This window comes from Cornus florida, unplaced genomic scaffold (genome assembly GCF_030987335.1).
Source record: "Cornus florida cultivar Cherokee Brave unplaced genomic scaffold, ASM3098733v1 CherokeeBrave_3.0.0_Hap2_Chr11, whole genome shotgun sequence".
NCBI classification, from domain to species: domain Eukaryota; kingdom Viridiplantae; phylum Streptophyta; class Magnoliopsida; order Cornales; family Cornaceae; genus Cornus; species Cornus florida.
In genome coordinates, this window is record NW_026775581.1 from 62,847,611 (window position 1) to 62,865,259 (window position 17,649).

At 36.1% G+C, this 17,649-nt stretch overlaps 1 protein-coding gene across 1 annotated transcript; it reads right to left on the reverse strand.

Annotated features, from left to right (window-relative positions):
- Positions 1-572: 572 nt before the first annotated feature.
- Positions 573-17,078, reverse strand: LOC132286256 (stemmadenine O-acetyltransferase-like). Its single transcript, XM_059788538.1, has 2 exons — positions 16,655-17,078; positions 573-2,185 (listed from the first exon to the last, which is right to left on the reverse strand). Exon 2 carries the CDS (start codon positions 2,154-2,156, stop codon positions 777-779), a length of 1,380 nt encoding a protein of 459 aa, XP_059644521.1. The 5' UTR covers positions 2,157-2,185; positions 16,655-17,078; the 3' UTR covers positions 573-776.
- Between the last annotated feature and the right edge of the window lie 571 nt (positions 17,079-17,649).

A 17,649-nucleotide genomic window follows, 5' to 3' on the forward strand; every position in this document is an offset into this window, starting at 1 on the left:
TTGGAATTGTTTACTCTGGATTGTTGTTGACAACTTGACATGTTTTCTTTTTTGACTGGTGACTAGCCTACGGGATGTAATATCATATAGTTATAAGTTAGGTCCATCTTTGATTATTTTCGGTTTACTGGTTAAGTGGGTCCTGTTAATGTATTATATACAGAGAAAAATAATAAATAAATAAATAATTAAAATAAATTAAAAAAAAAAAGAAATCAATTGAAACCGGTTCTTGGTTTGGTTTGGTTCCATTGGTATTGGTTCAATCTGGTTTTAAAAATAATAGAACCGTTATAAATAATTTAGTCTTAAAACCCTCCCAATGTAGTCCAAACCGGATTCCATGTACCCCTAGTATTTGCTTTATATGTTGGGCCTTGTGCCTGTTGGTTTTTCCCTTTGTTTGGGTTTGTTCGCTCTCCTCTCTGGGGCCTGGTTTGGGTCCATTGAACCATGTTGTTTTCCCCTTTGGGCTATGTTCCATTATGTATTTTTATTTCTTCTCAATAAATTTCATTTACCACCCAAAAAAAAAAAATTTTAAAAAAAAAAATAAAATAAAATAAAACACCTTGTGACTACAAGAGAACTCCTCATTAGCTTGTTTTATGTCTGCTGGTTTGAAAAGGATGAACTACACTATAGCACATATATGCAAATATATAATACTATATATATATATATTACACATACAGATTACATTAAATTTTTCCTTACATAAAGAGCAAGTGCTAGTTGTTGTTACCAACTGAAATATGCATCAGATAAACCATAAATCAGCCACTTACAGTGGATGAAACAAATGAGAGTAGCTCAGGATCATGTTCGAATATATCCATGTCCTCTTTCAACATATTCACCCATGCCTCTATTCCATAACCATCTCTAGTACTCATCAAGATCACCACATTCTTGAAAGGCCTATAGGGACTGCACACCCAATTAGGCTTACCCCATCCGAAATCAACCTCATACACCGGAAACCTGCACCAACTAGTGAAGTTACAAAACATTATCTCACTCTGATGAAAATTTTGGCACGCATTTTTTAGAAAATCCATATAGCCATTGCCATACACTAGTTTCTTTATGTAGTCGTTGTCGACTTCTCTTATCGCATTCCTTAACTTGTCCACTAACATATGATGCTCCTCCTCGTTCTCAATGGTGGATGGTGAAATTGCAACCCTCCAAACATTACCGAAGTAATGCTTTGACAATGGTGGAACCATCCTCTCCCTCAAGTTCACAGCATGAAGTACTGCACACACTTTCACCACCGGCTCTGTTTTTGACCGGCTTAATGCCATGAAACGTCTCCATATGAGCGCAGAAACAACCTCAACGCGAGTTGGGGCCTTCACTCCCAATGATGATGCTTGTTGTTTAAGCACTTCTATGCTTGTTTTGTCGAACACAAATCTTTTGGTTGCAATGTTGTCTTTGGTGAGCGCTATGTCAGGCCTGAACCCCATTATGTCCCTTGGAGGGAAAAGGGTTGCTGCATCGAAACTCGGATGGATGGTCATACTAGCTGATCCTCGAGACAAAGCAGCCCATGTGTCAACAAATGTGACCGCGGAGCTTCCATCTGCAATCTTGTGTGAAATGCACACACCAACTGCCAATCCACCACAGACAAACTCATTGAATTGAACAGCCAGAAGTACTTCCCTTTCAGAACCAGTTTTTTCATGACAAGGCTCAAATGGTTGCATTGGATTCAATACCTTCACATTTGGCCTAATAACTTCTTCCCCTTCGGAACCAGTTTTTCCATGACAAGGTTCAAATGGTAGTAATTGATTCAATACCTTCTCATTTGGGCTTTCTGTGACTTCAATTAGCTTGCAAGGGACTCGGGTTTCAAGATACTTGACACCCTCATCGTTGCAGTCAATGAAGGAATACTCTCTCAAAGTCCCGGCCAACGGATAGAAGTGAGTTAAGCAATTTGCTAGAGACTTCTTGAGCAAGCAAGACCTTTGCGAAAGATCGATATTTTTATTGCAATCATCAGCATGATAGAAGAGAAGTAAAGGAACATAAGTTGGCGGAGCAAGTTGGTCTAGGAAAGATAAGTTGAGGTTTCGAAGGTGATAAGGTGTTGAAGATGATGGTTTGATTGTTTCTTCAGAAATTATTTCAACCTTCATCGTAATTTGCCTCTCAAGTAACTCTGTACCTACACAAAGTATTGTTTACTAAAGTTTTATGCTTCTCTTCTACAAAAAGTACTAAATATATTAATCACTTCATGACATATATATATAGGAGACCGATTGAGTTGTCATGGCCATCGATTCAGGATCAGTTTGTGTAGTATAATTCAAATTGAACAGTCCAAACCTTGGGATCAATTTTTACGGGAGAGTGGTTGCAGAATTTTGAGCTTACCTTAAGTACAAGACTTGAAAGTCGGTACACAATGTTTTTACTTGTACATAAGTAACTAAGCTCCATAGGAAGATGTGGATTTACAAAAAAGGATATATTCTCTACATGTGGTTGAAATAATCTAGGCGGTTGGATAAGGATGTAGAACTAGCTAGGTTTACGATTTTTTATTTTTTTTTAATAAGAACTATCTACATTTTTTTTTTTTTAGAAAACTGTCTGGGTGTTACCAATTCTTATAAGATATATTTGACTTAATTTTTGCAATTATTACAATTTCAACGAAGGCATTAATCTTAAAGTTTGCAGATCAGAATTATATTTTTATTCGATAGGTGACACCACTAATTGCATTTTGAAGGAATATCCCCTACAATTAGAGGGCAAGTTATGAATTAAAGGGGGGCAAAGAGAGAGTTGAGATAAATAGCTCAACATTTGGTAGCTCTATACCGTTGAGTGTGTTGTAGGACAATTTTATCGACTTTTTTGAGGTGCAGTTCGATCAAATCGCCTTGACGCTCGAAGATTCATTCTTAATATATATATAAAGAAAAAAGAAAAAAAAATTTAAAAATTAAAAAAAAATGGCCCAATAATTAAAATCCACTAGGTTTTGCTAGTGGTTCATGCTGCTTTAGGACCCCGAAATCGTGTTTTTCACTCTTATACAAAGACTGCCAAATATTTTGGAATTTTTTTGGAAGTCTAAATGAACTAGGATCATTTTGATATTTGATGTTTAGTCTTTTTTAGTGATTAGGTTTCTTATTCTCTCTTTATCTGTAAATTGTAGAGAAATTTAGATTTTGAGTAGTTTCCTTATGCTGATAGGTTTTCTTATACTTTTAGGTTTCTTATGTCATTAGATTTCCTTATACGGCTAGTTTCCTTATGATGTTAGGGTTTATTTATTATAAATACATGTATCACAAAGAACAGATTACTAATTCAATTATCAATAATATATCAGATTTCTCTATAATTTTCTTTTAACTTTGTCAATTCAAATTTGTTCCTTATTCATTATTGAACATTCATAGCTTGTGCTTTGTTAGTTGGTATCAGAGCCTGGGCTGACGGTTGACCACATGGTGGTGGCAAACTCACTTGCGATAAAGATCAATAGGGAATGGCTCTTTCAAAAGGCAAATTTCAGAACTTCAAACATAAAACAAAGCCAGCTTTGTAAGATACTCAAGCATCGATCACTTGCTAGGATCGCGATGGGTCCGAATCAGAACCTAATAAATCAAGTTGTGCAATAACAACGTTAATCTCATTCGTCCTGTTTATATTCACAATCCAATGCCACCGAATTGCTAGTTAACCTACGAGGAAAAGGTGATTGAGGTTATTGAAAGATATAAAAGTTAAAGAGATAAATGTTAATTACGTACAATGACACCCCCCGAAGTTTAGCCTATTGACAGTCATATATAAGTTAGCCTCTTTTTGAACAATGACATCGCCTCAGGATTGATAAAGTTAACAAAAGCACACTATCACATCTGACACGTGATTAATTGACATTATTACCCTTTGATTTATGAAATGACTTATTTAAAATATAAAATTACTTTTTTAACCTTCCATTCAATCTCAAACCTAAATAAACATGTATGCATTTCTATATATATATATATATATTTGTCCCAAAAAATAGCCTCAATACAATCTATCTACTCATAAAAACAAATGGGTATTCAAGTAATTTTGTAAATAAATACCCACTAGGTCAGGGAACTTGGGCATGTCTCCTCTTCTCTATCTATCGTGCACTTTCTCTCTAAACAGCATTGCAGGAACCATGTCACCGCCACTGCTAGAGACCAAATCCGACCAACAAACCAACACATCTCCCCAGCAAAACCCGCCACCAGCAAAATCAGTAACACCACCAACATCCCTCCGCACAACCACTAGTAGCAAACACACATTTCCTACAGATGAACAACCACCAACACCACCACAATATATGTCGACGTCATCACCACTGTCCCCACTACACAACCACCATCGCCATCCCCACCAATAAGCACCGTCGCCACCCTATAGCAAACAACCATCACCGCCATCCCCACACACAACCATCGTTTTCATCCCCATAGTCGGCAACCACCGTTACCATCCCTATAGCCGGCAACCCCCACGTGGGGGCACGTGAGGCCCTTTCCAATGACGCGTGAGGTACCTTCTGACAGCACGTGAGGCCTCTTCCGACAATGGGTTGGGGCCAAAAAGGGGCAATTTGACTGCATAATGACATCCCCTTCCCTTCGACGATGACAATCTGAAACCTCCAGCGCCAAAAATCAACGCAATCCAAGACATTGATTGATCTCGATCTCCTCATCATACGCACCTTATTGTTCATTTTCAACACCAACCAGAACAACAATTTGCTCCGATTACTCTTAAGCGACGGTTTCATACGGTGGTGACTAGTGTTGAAGCTGGTGAACACGTGTAAAAATCACATGCTTTTAAAATTGCTAAAGGACAATTTCATCAATTAAAATAGTTAATATTTTAAATGAAAAATGAATATTTTTATTGAAGGGCAAATAAGACATTTTACTCTATTTTAGGCTGTGTTTGGATCCATATCTGACAAAGGGGTGTCATTGTTCAAAACAAGGCTTACTTATATATGGCTGTCAATACCCCAAACCTTAAGGAGTGTCATTGTAATTAACCCTAAATTAAACATGAAGAACACACTGATATAACATCATCCACAACATATAAAGCCTAAAGGGCTACATCTATTTCATTACATTCTCTCTTAATTTTTCTATACATGATCACCTCTATTTATAGGTGAAAGAATAGAGATATGTAATAAATATGATATAAGAAACATTCCTAAAATCACTCCTATGATTGACTCATATCAATATGTCAAAAGAGAGATTTAAAGGTTTTAATCATTCCTATAATAATATTCTCCAACAGGTGTGGTGTAGGAAGTTTGAGGATTGTGATTCTATGAATTTTCGTATCAGGATTGACTTTCCTAGTTCTAATTGCCATTTTTATATTGAAGATTTCTTGGACTAGTTGGCAGATGTTGAAAGGTTCTTTAATTTTATGGGGATTTAAAAAGACAAAAAGGTAAAACTGTTGGAATACAAAGTACATTCGCTTCCGCAGCAAACCGCAGCAAAGTAATCGGCCCTCTCCTACCGCCCGGAAGAGGCCGAGGCTACTGCCTCAGGAATATTTGCTTGGGCCTAACAATTGCCTTCCCGACCAAATCGAAAAGGAGGCTAGCAAGTGTACCACGAGGTGCACTGCCCCTTAAACCAGTGGTCCTAGCATGCCCTTACACATCACCTAATACATCGTCGCCCTGGCATGACGCTGAAAGCCCCAAACATAGCTGCATCAACATTAATTTTCAACCAACCCTCAGGTTTAAACCAACAACCTCTTAGCATACACAGCCTTATGCTGCCTACAACCTGCTTCCTAACAACAGGAAGCTTGTTGACCTCCGAAAGTTTTTAAAATCGACTAGTCGCCTAGCTACAACATCTTGCACAAACCAGAGTTCCCTTTTGCAACATTGAACGTTTCCATCTTGCCATAGGTACCAACATAAAGTGGTTATAAAACTCTCCTATTAACTATAATCTGCTTCAAATTCCTAACATTTACTTAGCAAAAACCACCACTCTACTGAATAGAAGGTCTGAAAAGCTGCACAATTAATTCTCAGAAGGCAAAATTGCTAAACAATAGTTGCATGATCATAACCTATAACATAGGATACAGATTTTCAATGTTTACCCCCACATGATTGACAAATAGCATCCTTCATCACCCCTTTCTTTCAAATAATATATTTCATAGAAAGCTTATCACAGTTGGTCCTCAGGTCAATCCCCTAAGTTATATTTGTCTGTTTAATGTCAAAAAGCTGAGTATCAGAGGCTTCAAGGGCTCATATAACCTGCATTGTGGCTGAGAATAAAGTACAGGGGTAGTATTGTCATTTACTCCTACGTGACACATTTTACACAATGGTATAAGATAGTATATTACAGTTTCTATGCTTGCTTAAGTTAATTTGTTGTGTTTATTGAGGTTCATCACATGAAAATTAGCTACAGGTGTACACAGGGGTATTATGGTCTTTTTTCAGCTGTATTATATGTTTGTACATATGTTCAGATAGTTGCATTGTGTTGAACAGCTATGGTTGAACCTGCATTGTAATATATACAGTCTTAGGACTTGTATTTTGCTGAGAAGTGTAAATGTTGTTACAAGGGCATTTTGGTCTTTCCATGTTGAGCTCAGGTGTATGACACGTTTCAGTAGTCCTAGAGAGATATTACATGCAATAAAATTGCATTGCTTAGAGGCTAAGTTTGGATGGGATTGCAAATTTCAGCCTTATCTTATGAGGTGTATTTTTCGGTATGAATAAGAACAAAATAGATGAGGTGGAAAGCTTTCATTGGTTCATTCTCATGAAGAATGTCAGAATAGTCCTTTAACAATCATTGGTTGAAGGTGACAGGTGTATATCCTTGGTGTATGAGGGCTAGTGTGTTCAGAGACACTATATATATGTTGTTACTTTAAGGTTTTAAACCTTGATAAAATACTGAATAGAGGTCTGCAGCTGAATACCCTCGAAAGCTTCATATGAACCAAGCCAGAAAAACCCACTGATTCAAGCTTTGTGTGTGTACTAACTGTGAAGATGTTGCTACTGTCAATTTTACTGGTGCAAGGGCTGGATTGAGTAGTGAAAGTGTGTTCCAAGCTGCTGTGGTTTCTTCTGAGGGCTGTCACATGTATAATTGAGCTTATTATACTTGCTAAGCACTGAGTTATGTACAAAAACATGCTAAAATTGAATTTGGAATTTAAGACCTATGTTTAAGCTTGTTTTATGGTTTAATTCTGTGATTCAAGTATAAAATGATTTAGTCTTGCTATTCCATGATTTATATAAATGCTAGCAAGTATATTTTCGTGAATCAAAGCTGTTGAAATTGGTTGTGGGACAAAATATTGGTATGTTGTGGTTTTGAGTGTACAAAACCCTAAGTCTTGACTGTGAATAGTGGTTAAGAGTGCTTTAATTGATCTTTGTGTTTTACTCATGTTGTTTAGTATCTGTTGAATATATGAACATGGGTAACATATTAAAACAAGACTGTGGAAGGGACTGCTGAATTATTCTCGAAGGGAAATTTCATTTTACCCCTCAAACCCTAACTTCAGCAGAAAGGGGTTTGGTGGCTATAACTTGGAGTTTTGAGCTGTTTAACCTATTTCTATTGTAGTGAAGACTTGTTTATATTGTTTTACATCCACTATGGTGTATTTGGTGAGCTATGAGAGCTTATTTGGTCCAAGCAAGGTTGTTTAGGACAAGGGGAGTGCATGTGTGCACTGTATTGAGCTAGTGTGTAAGTAGAGTGTGTGAAAGCTAGTATCTATTCTTGTACAAGAGTGTGTACAGAGAGTGAGACAGCTAATTGTGTAACAACTTGCTTACAGCTAGTGGATGATTGAATTGGCAGTAGCCAAGAACCAAGGTTTTCCCTAGTTGAGAGGGTTTCCTTGTACATCATATTTCTATTCTCTTAAGTGTACTTGTTTTAATTGCTTTCAAGAATATAAATTGAAAGGATTTGACCAATTCACCCCCCTCTTGGTCCAACAATCACAGAAAATGTTTAATTTTTGGCTTAACCATGGAGAGACCACAACTTACCCTAATAACTCTGGTTTTTCGATTGGCCCCTGCTCTCCCCAATCTCTAAAGGACAACAAAAGAATCTGTCCTTCCACTGTAAAGCCACTTAGTAGGTTAATTTCAATGATAAAGCACCATTTTTTGTAAAGGCCCACACTTGTTAATCCCATCGAGCACTAAGGTTCAAAGGAGTTTACAATATTTTCCACCAATCTTGGTAATGAAAATTCTGAATTATAAACTTCTTTTGCCAGCACTTGAGCTCATCATCAAATACGTCTAAGACCCATCAGACGTATGAGATGTAGAAAGTAAAGGAAAAGACCTAAAATTCATATTACTTGCAATCCACTGATCCTTTAACACTTAATGACTTCTCCATCATTAATTTTTCACAAAAGACTATCTTTAAGAACAGGTCTGACTGCTAATAAACTTAGCCAAATCCAAAAGGATTAGAGCCCATCTTGGCCTCTATAAATGTAATACCCCTAATTTTAAAAGGATAGTCTCGGTAGTTTATTATATGGTTTTATTGTAATTTTTGCACTCGTTATGTATTTATTTGGCTATTTGCTTATTTGTTTTAAATGTTGTGAATTAATTGATTTAATTGTTGTGTTTGTTTTATTTAAATTATTTTATTTACTTGAATCCGTGGTTTTAATTGTTTCACGGTAATTGTAGTATTTATTTTATTTAAATGACTTGATTGGTTTAGTTGATTTCATTAGTTTTTATTAACTATTAAATTGTTATTAGGGTTTTATGTTCTATGGTCTTACGGGTTAGCCGACTTAGGGATATGTTTAGTATTCTTTTCCTTCTCTAAGTAGTATTAAACTTAAGGTTTAAGTGTGGCCTATAAATATAAGTATTACGTTCTGCCTAGGGTTTTAGAACTCTAGTTACGACTGTGGAGGCAGAGAGAGAACAGAGGAGGGTTTACAGTAGGAGGTTTTCGCCAGAGAATTTAGGAAGCTGACGGTGCAAGGTTTCAGATTGAGATCTAAAGGCAAGTTCTATTCCTAACTCTCTCCCTTTGACTTGTGTTCTTTACATCTCTATTACAATTCCAGGAGTAAGTTAAATGTTAAATTAATCTGGGTTTCATTATTAGATTCGTTTGAAACAGTATGTGATTACATGTTTAGTATTTGCTTGTTTTTGTGTTTGTTCGCATAATTACTTGTTTGAATTAATGTTAATTGATGCCTATGAAATTTTAATGTTTTTGGATCACACTGGGACATAATTTTAACCGGTAGAAGCTTTAACAATTGAGGACAGATAAACTGGACGTCGCCGGAGTGGACACAGGTGAAGAAAACAAGCAGTTTAGGATTTCTGGCCAAATAAGCGGATCCCCACAAGGGAGAGCCGGCTCCATTGTGTGTGGAGGCGGCTCCACATGGTGTGGAGCCGACTCCACTCAAGGGGGAGGCGGCTCCCCTTGTGGGGGAGGCAGCTCTTCCCCCTTTCTCTTGATTTTTTATGTTTTTCCGACTCTGGGTTTGGTTTTTGACCTTTCTGAAGTGAACAGCGACTGTACATGAGAATTTAAATGTGATCTGAGGTTATGTTAAGACTTCAGAGGGTGTGGGAATGGAGGATAAACCACTTAGGGTTTACAGGTTGAACAGTGAATATTTCTTAACAATTATGTAAACTATTAGTGGATGCGAGTGATTAAAGTAGCTTATGTTGTTTTAATAATTTTCTGAGAATGATTATCCAATTCTAATCATGTATCAGTCGTGTAAAATAAGCATATTAAAGTCTATATTATTTTAATTACGCTTGTTAATATTAATTGATGATTAAATTTTAGTATTTGTTTCATCAATTGCTGGACTGGATGTATAAGCATGATAGTTTGTCTATGTTTATTATGCTTGCCATTAAATTAATTGAGGTGTACAATATCTATGTCCTGTCAATTATATGGATTCTGTGCATATGTTGATATTTACATGTACAGCCTGTATCGTCAAGTATTGAGGTTCTGTGGTAGTAGTATCACATAAGCATGTTAGTTCCTGTATTCTTGTTAGGCTTATTGCGGATTAGTTGATATTTGCACTTATTAAATGTTGTATTAACTTTTGGATTTATGGACTAGTTGGTATTTACATTCATTATCTGTATTATCAACTACTGGACGGATGGATTGTATGTACCAGTATGAGACGGTGACGTACTAGGGAATGATTAGTTTCAAAATACTAAATCCTACCTATATGGAATAAAGGAATGGATTATAAAATAAACTCTACTTATACTAAAGTCAAAGAAGCTGCACAAACTGAATGATTAACTGGATTTCTTATGAATGGATAGGATAGGACTTTAAATATATTTTTATGGTACCGCGATATGAGCTTAAATCTCAGAGTCAATGGTTAGGGAGCATATATGCAGGAGGATGCGTAGCTGGCTATTTTGGTTGAGGTATACCCTGTTAGGCTTAGGTAGTCATGCTCACTCAGGTGCGTTTTGCATGTTACCTTCTACTCAGGTTGAGACCCTCATCATAGTCCAGTGAGAGTCCCATAGTGTGGATATATATATATATATATATATATATATATATATATATATATATATATATATATATACGGATTATATAATTATTGTTAAGTTGGTTAGAATGTATATGCGTATCGAGTCTCTGTTTGGATTGTAGTAGGATAGAACTTGTTCGTAGGCCTGACCCATTTCTATTTTCAAGTATTCGCTAGTACCAGTCTTAGACCTGATCGTGCTGAGCAGAGACTATCACTCACTCTTCCAACAAAGTAGGACTTCTCTCTGTGGTTGAACTTTAGATGTTCTTTCAGTTTACTTTCTTTTCAGTTTGGTTTTAATTAGGGGTCTACTAGAGATGGATTCCCGAGTTGTAATTATTGGAGGTTTTGGATTTTAAGTTTTAATTTTAAAGGATTCTATTTTAGATTTCTTCCAGCTGTTAATTATTTCTTATTCAGTTTTGTAATCTATGTTCATTTAAAATACTTTAATTGTTAAATATTCCCCCGGGTTTGGGCCTTGGCCTGATCAACTCGTGTCTCGGATCCGAGGGGTATCACAATAAAAGACGATTTTGAAAAGTATCTTCCTTGTAAAAATCATTCAGTAACTCAGATTGAAAAAACCTAAATCCTTCATCCTTGTTTAGCAAGGAAAAAAGGACTAAAAGCCTCAAAATTTTGAAAACCCAGGCCTACCACTTCTTTGATAGGACCATCTTCTCCCACTTAACCTAGTAAAACCTTTATTTGATCATCCCAACTAGCCCAACAAAAATTTAACATAATTTTTTGGAGAGACTTATACAAAGATTTGGAACATTTGAAACAGGCCAAATCATCCAAAACGCACAACATTAAGGACAGTCTTCAAGAGAACTTATCTACCACCAAATGATAAAAAGTTACCTTTCCAACCTTAAACATAGAGGCCATCTTTTTTTCAATAAATCTAAATGCCTGAACTTTCTATTGCCCAATAAAAAGCCAATGTAGGCTTGGGGAACATGTACCCTCCCTAGTCTGGCCCCACCCACTATAGTATATAAGGTTTTATTTTATTTTTTTACATATATATATATGTGCGTGTGTTTGTGTGTGTGTGTGTGTGTGTGTGAAAATTCTATTTTATTGCCCTTCTAAAACTTTTAATTTTTAAAATTACCTCTTAACAGTTTTCTTTCTTTTCTATTTTACTCTTCAAATTCCTTTAATTTCTTTTAAAGAAGTAAAATTTTCCTTATTTAATCAAATTCTAAATTTTTTTTCCTTAATTTCAAAATTGCCCCCCCAAAAAAAAGGAATTGTGAAGCACCAGGACCAAATTCTTACCCACTTGAGCCAACCCCTTGGGGTTTTCTCTTTTATCTTTCTTTTCATTTTTTTCTTACTTCTTAAAATTCTTCTTTTTACTTATGTATGATATATGTTGTTGAAGCAAAAATCAACACGACCAGGGATGGCACCGTTCTTTGCAAAGAAGAGAGAAGAAAAACAATGAACCCTGGTTGACATCGGTGTAAAGCCTGCCAAGAGCTCTCCGACAACCAAGTCAGTCAACGGAGCTCTGAATTAATGGTAGTAATTTTTATGTATGTATTCTTTTCATCCCTGTTTGGTTGGTCATACTTGTTTTATAGCTGATCGCTATACTGGTTTATCGTGTGTGTCGTGATTCGAGGAGATCTATTGTGGATTTGAACTTCCTTGATTATCTTTGATGTAACTAAAAGATCTCTTTGAAATTCAAACGCTTCACCTTATTTGTTGACTATCGGTCCATTGCGCTACTTTCTTCTAAATTCCCTCATCATTTGCAGCTCATTCCCAAGCTTGCTCGTCTAGCTTTGGGAATGTCAGACACTTTTTTTCTTTTTACCCCAAGTCACTCGGGGAACTATTCCCGAGGTGACTTTTTTTTTTTACCGTGGGTCACTATTCTCGAGGTAAATAGTACCTCGGGGGTGTTGTTCCTGAGGTGATTTTTTTTTTAACCCTAGGTCACTATTCCCGAGGTGAACAGTACATCGGGGATATTATTCCCAAAGTTTTTTTTTTTTAACCTGGTCACTATTCCTGAGGTGAACAGTATTGTTCCCGAGGTTTTTTTTTACCTCAAGTCACTCTTCCCATGGTGAATTGTACCTCGGGGTACTAATCTCAAAGTGATTTTTTTTTTACCCCTGGTCACTATTCCAGAGATGAACAGGGGTACCATTCCCAGGGTGATTTTTTTTATACCCCGGGTAAAACATTACTCCTTGGATTTTGTTCCTTGGGTGAAATAATATAGAAACCAAATTAAGGTTCTGTTTTGTAAGGGCGTCTGGACTTCCTTTGGGAATCCAACATATTATTTGCAAATTTTACGATCTTCACTCAGCTCGTCCCTTTGGTAAGGGAATAAATGTTATAAGTTTCACTCAGCTCATCCATTTGATAAGGGAATGGATTTTACGAGTTTCACTCAACTCGTCCCTTTAGTAAAGGAATTATTTTTACGAGCTTCACTCAACTCATCCCTTTAGTAAGGGAATTGGTTCTTCGAGCTTTACTCGTCTAATCCCTTTAATAAAGAAACTTGGTTGCTTGCTAGCGTTAACTTTATGTAAAGCATAGCACATAGAATCATTATAAATAACAGAAAAGATAATCTTTTATTAAACAAACATGAGAAGTCATCCATCTTATTGATGATGCTGACTTTATTAGAAACTAAAATGAAGTGGGAAAGAGCTATCCTCCCTCCAAAGTACTTAACTGACATGCCACTGGTCTTTATTTTTAATGACTCAATGAAGCTATTTTTAGTCAAGAGGTAACTTTTGTCATGTTAGCCTCATGAGTCGAGTTGGATTCATCATCTCATGTCTACTCATCCGAGATGATCCTGATCTCCCCAATTGGTTGCTACCCTAGAAGGGAATTATTGGAGTTGGTACCTTTATCGGCAACAAACCTTAGCAAGTGACCCCTTCGAATCGTATTCTCAATCTAATTTTTAAGGTCAAAACCATCCTCCGGAGTGTGCCCATGATCCCAAATTCCCAATGAAACCTGTAATACTTATCTCGGGACCTTTTTGCTAGATTGGATTTTATTTTGTTTGGTCATTTTAAAGACGCATCATCTTGGATCTATAAGAAAATATGGTCAACTGATGTATTCAAAGGAGTGTAGTCGGCATACTAAGCTGAGTCCTTCTCACGAGTTGTCTTCTCGCTTTAGTTAAAGAATGATTTCTTATATCTGGCTTCCTTCTCATCCCTGGTGCTAAGGCTGACCCCTTCTTGTCTTCTCTTTTCTTTTCCTTCCATGCATTCATGGCGTCTTCAGCATTCATGTGCTTCTACGCTTAACCAACAACTCTGCCATGTTGATAGTAGCTCTTTTGATAAGGAGAACAAGAATCTAGAGGTTTTGAGTCCTCCCATGAAAGCGGTCAATGTCACTTTTTCATCCATCTCTTCCACCTGCAACATCTCTGTGTTGAATCGGGTGATGTATTCCCTTAATGACTCCCCTTTCTCTTGATTCACAGTAAGCAGGTAGGTAGCCAGCCTCCTATGCCTCTAGCCTACAATGAATTGACTTACAAACTGCTTACTCAATTCTTCAAAGGTCTCGATGGTTCCTAGCTTCAACTTATTGAACCATACCCGTGCCGATCCTTTGAGGGTCGTGGGAAATGCTCGACACATGATTTCATCTGGCACAGCGTGTAGATGCATAAGAGCTTAAAAGATCTCTAGGTGGTTGAGTGGATCTTTGGTCCCATCGAAACTTTCGAACAAGGGCATCTTGAACTTGCTTGGCAGGGGGCATTTCATGACAGTGGGACTGAACAGCGAGTTGGTCCTTTGCACCAAGTTAACTATGACGGCGGAACCTTTTCCTTTCATAGCCTGCATCACATCCTCTATTTTTGCCTTAAGATCTTGGAGTAGGTTGAATTGGGTGACTTCCTCTATCTTCTCCTCGACACAGGTAATTGTGTTTGCCCGAAGCTGGGAATTTCACGAAGAAGGAGGAAGAGACTCTCTGTGCCGGTTCCCGACTTAGCTTTGTTCTGCCTCGAGCTCATGAGGAGGATTGTTATCTCAGTCCTCCCTATTTTCTCCCCATCATTTAGAATTGGAGGATCTAGATGTCCATTGGATAATTCTTGTTAGGGCGGTGGTCCTGCCAGGGTAGCCAGGCATTGCAAAATCATCGCATTTTGTTGAACCAACTAGTAAAATCCTTGGTTCAAGGTCTAAACTTGTCGTTCCAATACTGTGATGCATTCCCGGTCGGTGGAGGCGTCTGGATGTTCCCTAGGCAGTTCCCTTTGACTTGGAGTCTGCATCGATGTTCCCTCTCCAACGGCTAGCCCGAATCGCAACTGAACCATGATCTTTTATGACGAGTGAATAGAAAAAATAGTGATAGTGCGCGTGAGAGAATAGAAAAAATAGGAAATCATGAAAGATTTTTTCTTTATCTGGGCACGCGAGGGGACGTAAGGAGTAGAGAACAATGGCTAAAAAAATAAGAGAATAAATATAAATTAAACTTTACATTGTTTTTCTTGGGGGTGGGGGGGGGGAGGGTGAGTTGGGCATATCATGTAATTAGCACACTCAATCAATGATAAATATAACAAATCAGTAAATGAAGTACAATTTTTTTTCAAGTGTCAGGAACCATTTCACTGTATGTTGAACTTTCATGACATGCGTGACTCACCCAATATCTTATACTTAAAGCAATCCTAATTCGCCTAAAGATCCGCCGACACTGTCCATTGAACACACAAGCATCTGAGCTTGGGTGAGGCAAGAAGACACTCTAATACAAGGAAAAAGAATATAATTTGAATATACTAGACCGACACAAAGCTAATCACATATCTATCAATGGGAGAAGCGATGTACCTATATATAAATCCCTAACCTTGTGATTCTTCCACATCCACAATATTCTTGTTGATATGCATGTATTTGGACTCACTAGACCACATTGTTCCCTTGTCATGACCTTCAAACCAAAATATATATTATTGAAATTAATCATATCTAGTGTTACTAAAAAAAACATCCTCCCCAACTTATTAGTAGCATGTCCAACGACGTCTATAAGTCAGTGACACATAATGTGTTATACAATCCGAAATCCTTATCCTAATAATAATAAATAAATAAATATTCAAGTAAAATAACTAATAAGGGAAACAATTATTTGACAGAGCATTTTAACCGAAATGCCTTGCATAAATATTCAAGTAAGATTTAAGATTTTATAGGTATATTTATCGAAAATGAGAAAAATAGTAGGTTATAAAAAATTTAATCAATGCAGGAAATTGTCCCAACGAGCTTACAAGTAATTATTTTTATTTTTATTTTTGGTAATGTTTGAATCTTAGGATTATTTAAGTATTTTCATATTTTAGAGTTTATTAGGATGTGTTATGCATTGCAATGATAATGTTGTTTCGTTGTGACTTGAAGGCCAAAGACGAAACCACCACATATCTGTATGTAAAGTTGAGATTGCGTGTATCTAATCTCCTCCCCAAATCTTATTGGGTTTGTCCTTTTATGTAAAGGCTCGTATGTAAACAAACAATGAATCAGGTAATAAAGTATCAAGAATATGCAGTATTCTAATGTAGCATCAAGAATATGCAGCTTCAAATAATTTAGAGTTAATAAAGAGAACCTATGAATAGAAGAATTCTCAAAGTATTTAATAAAGAAAAGGAGAGATAAGTTCAAATTTTCTCAAAAAGTAAAAAATCCTAACTCTCTTTTTTTTAAATAAAAAAATAAAAAATCCTAAATTGGACTGAAGAGGTAAAAATTAAAAATAAAAAATAAATAAAAATCAACAAATCAATAAGAATAAGATGTGTTTTCAAAATAAATCAAATCATAACCTTTTCAAAGCAAAAATATCCAATTTATGTAAAGATATTTGAAAGAGAAAGAAAAAAATAGTGAGGAAATAAAAAAATTCAACTTACAAAGAAGATGATTGGCGTTGTTATGGAGCAAAACGGGCAACCGAACTAATTGTGTAAGTAGAGATACTGAGATGAATCATGAATATGAGATCAACAAATGAAAAGGATAGTCTGAAACAGCCCAAGTTCCTCGGCTGATGAGAAAAAGGGTCTGTGCATCACATGGGGACCGGTGGCAGGTTTGAAAAGTTGGCCACTCCAACTTTTGAAAAGACGAAAACAAAAGAAAACAAAAGGAAAGCACGGTGGAAGATTTCAAAAAACATGGAATACTTTTGTATATAACTTTAAGATTGATTTGAAAGAATCGCATAGGCATAAGTTAATACTTTTTTGTGTGTATATAACTTTAATGATTGATTTGAAAGAATCGCATAGGCATAAGTTAATACTTTTGTGTGTGTGTGTGTATATGTATTTTTTTTGAATATATATCAAAAAATTATATATATAGAAAAAGTTGAATACTTTTGTATATATATTTTCATAGAGTATGTATATATATATATATATATATATATATATATATATATATACATATATATTATATACATATATATTATGAATATATATCAAAAAATTATATATATAGAAAAAGTTGAATACTTTTGTATATATATTTACATAGGGTATGTATATATATATATATATACATATATATTATGAATATATAAAAAAAGTTATATATATAGAAAAAGTTGAATACTTTTGTATATATTATAATTGAATATGTATGTATATATATATATTATAATCGAGTATGTTCGTAAACGCATCATCGAGTCCAATTCATGAACAAACAAGTCGAGTGTATTGAGCCTCATAATTCGGCTCGTTTATAAATCGAGCCTCATAATTCGACTCGAACTCGATTCACTTATTAACGAGCCAAGCTCAAGCCGAGTAATTAACGAGCCAAGCTCAAGCCGAGTAATTAACGAGCCGAGCCGAGCCGTTCATTTGTAGCCCTACCCAAGTCACAAGCATATTGGAAA

Coding starts and splice junctions, on each gene's coding strand:
- LOC132286256 (XM_059788538.1), bottom strand. CDS start 2,156: ATGAAGGTTGAAATAATTTCTGAAGAAACAATCAAACCATCATCTTCA.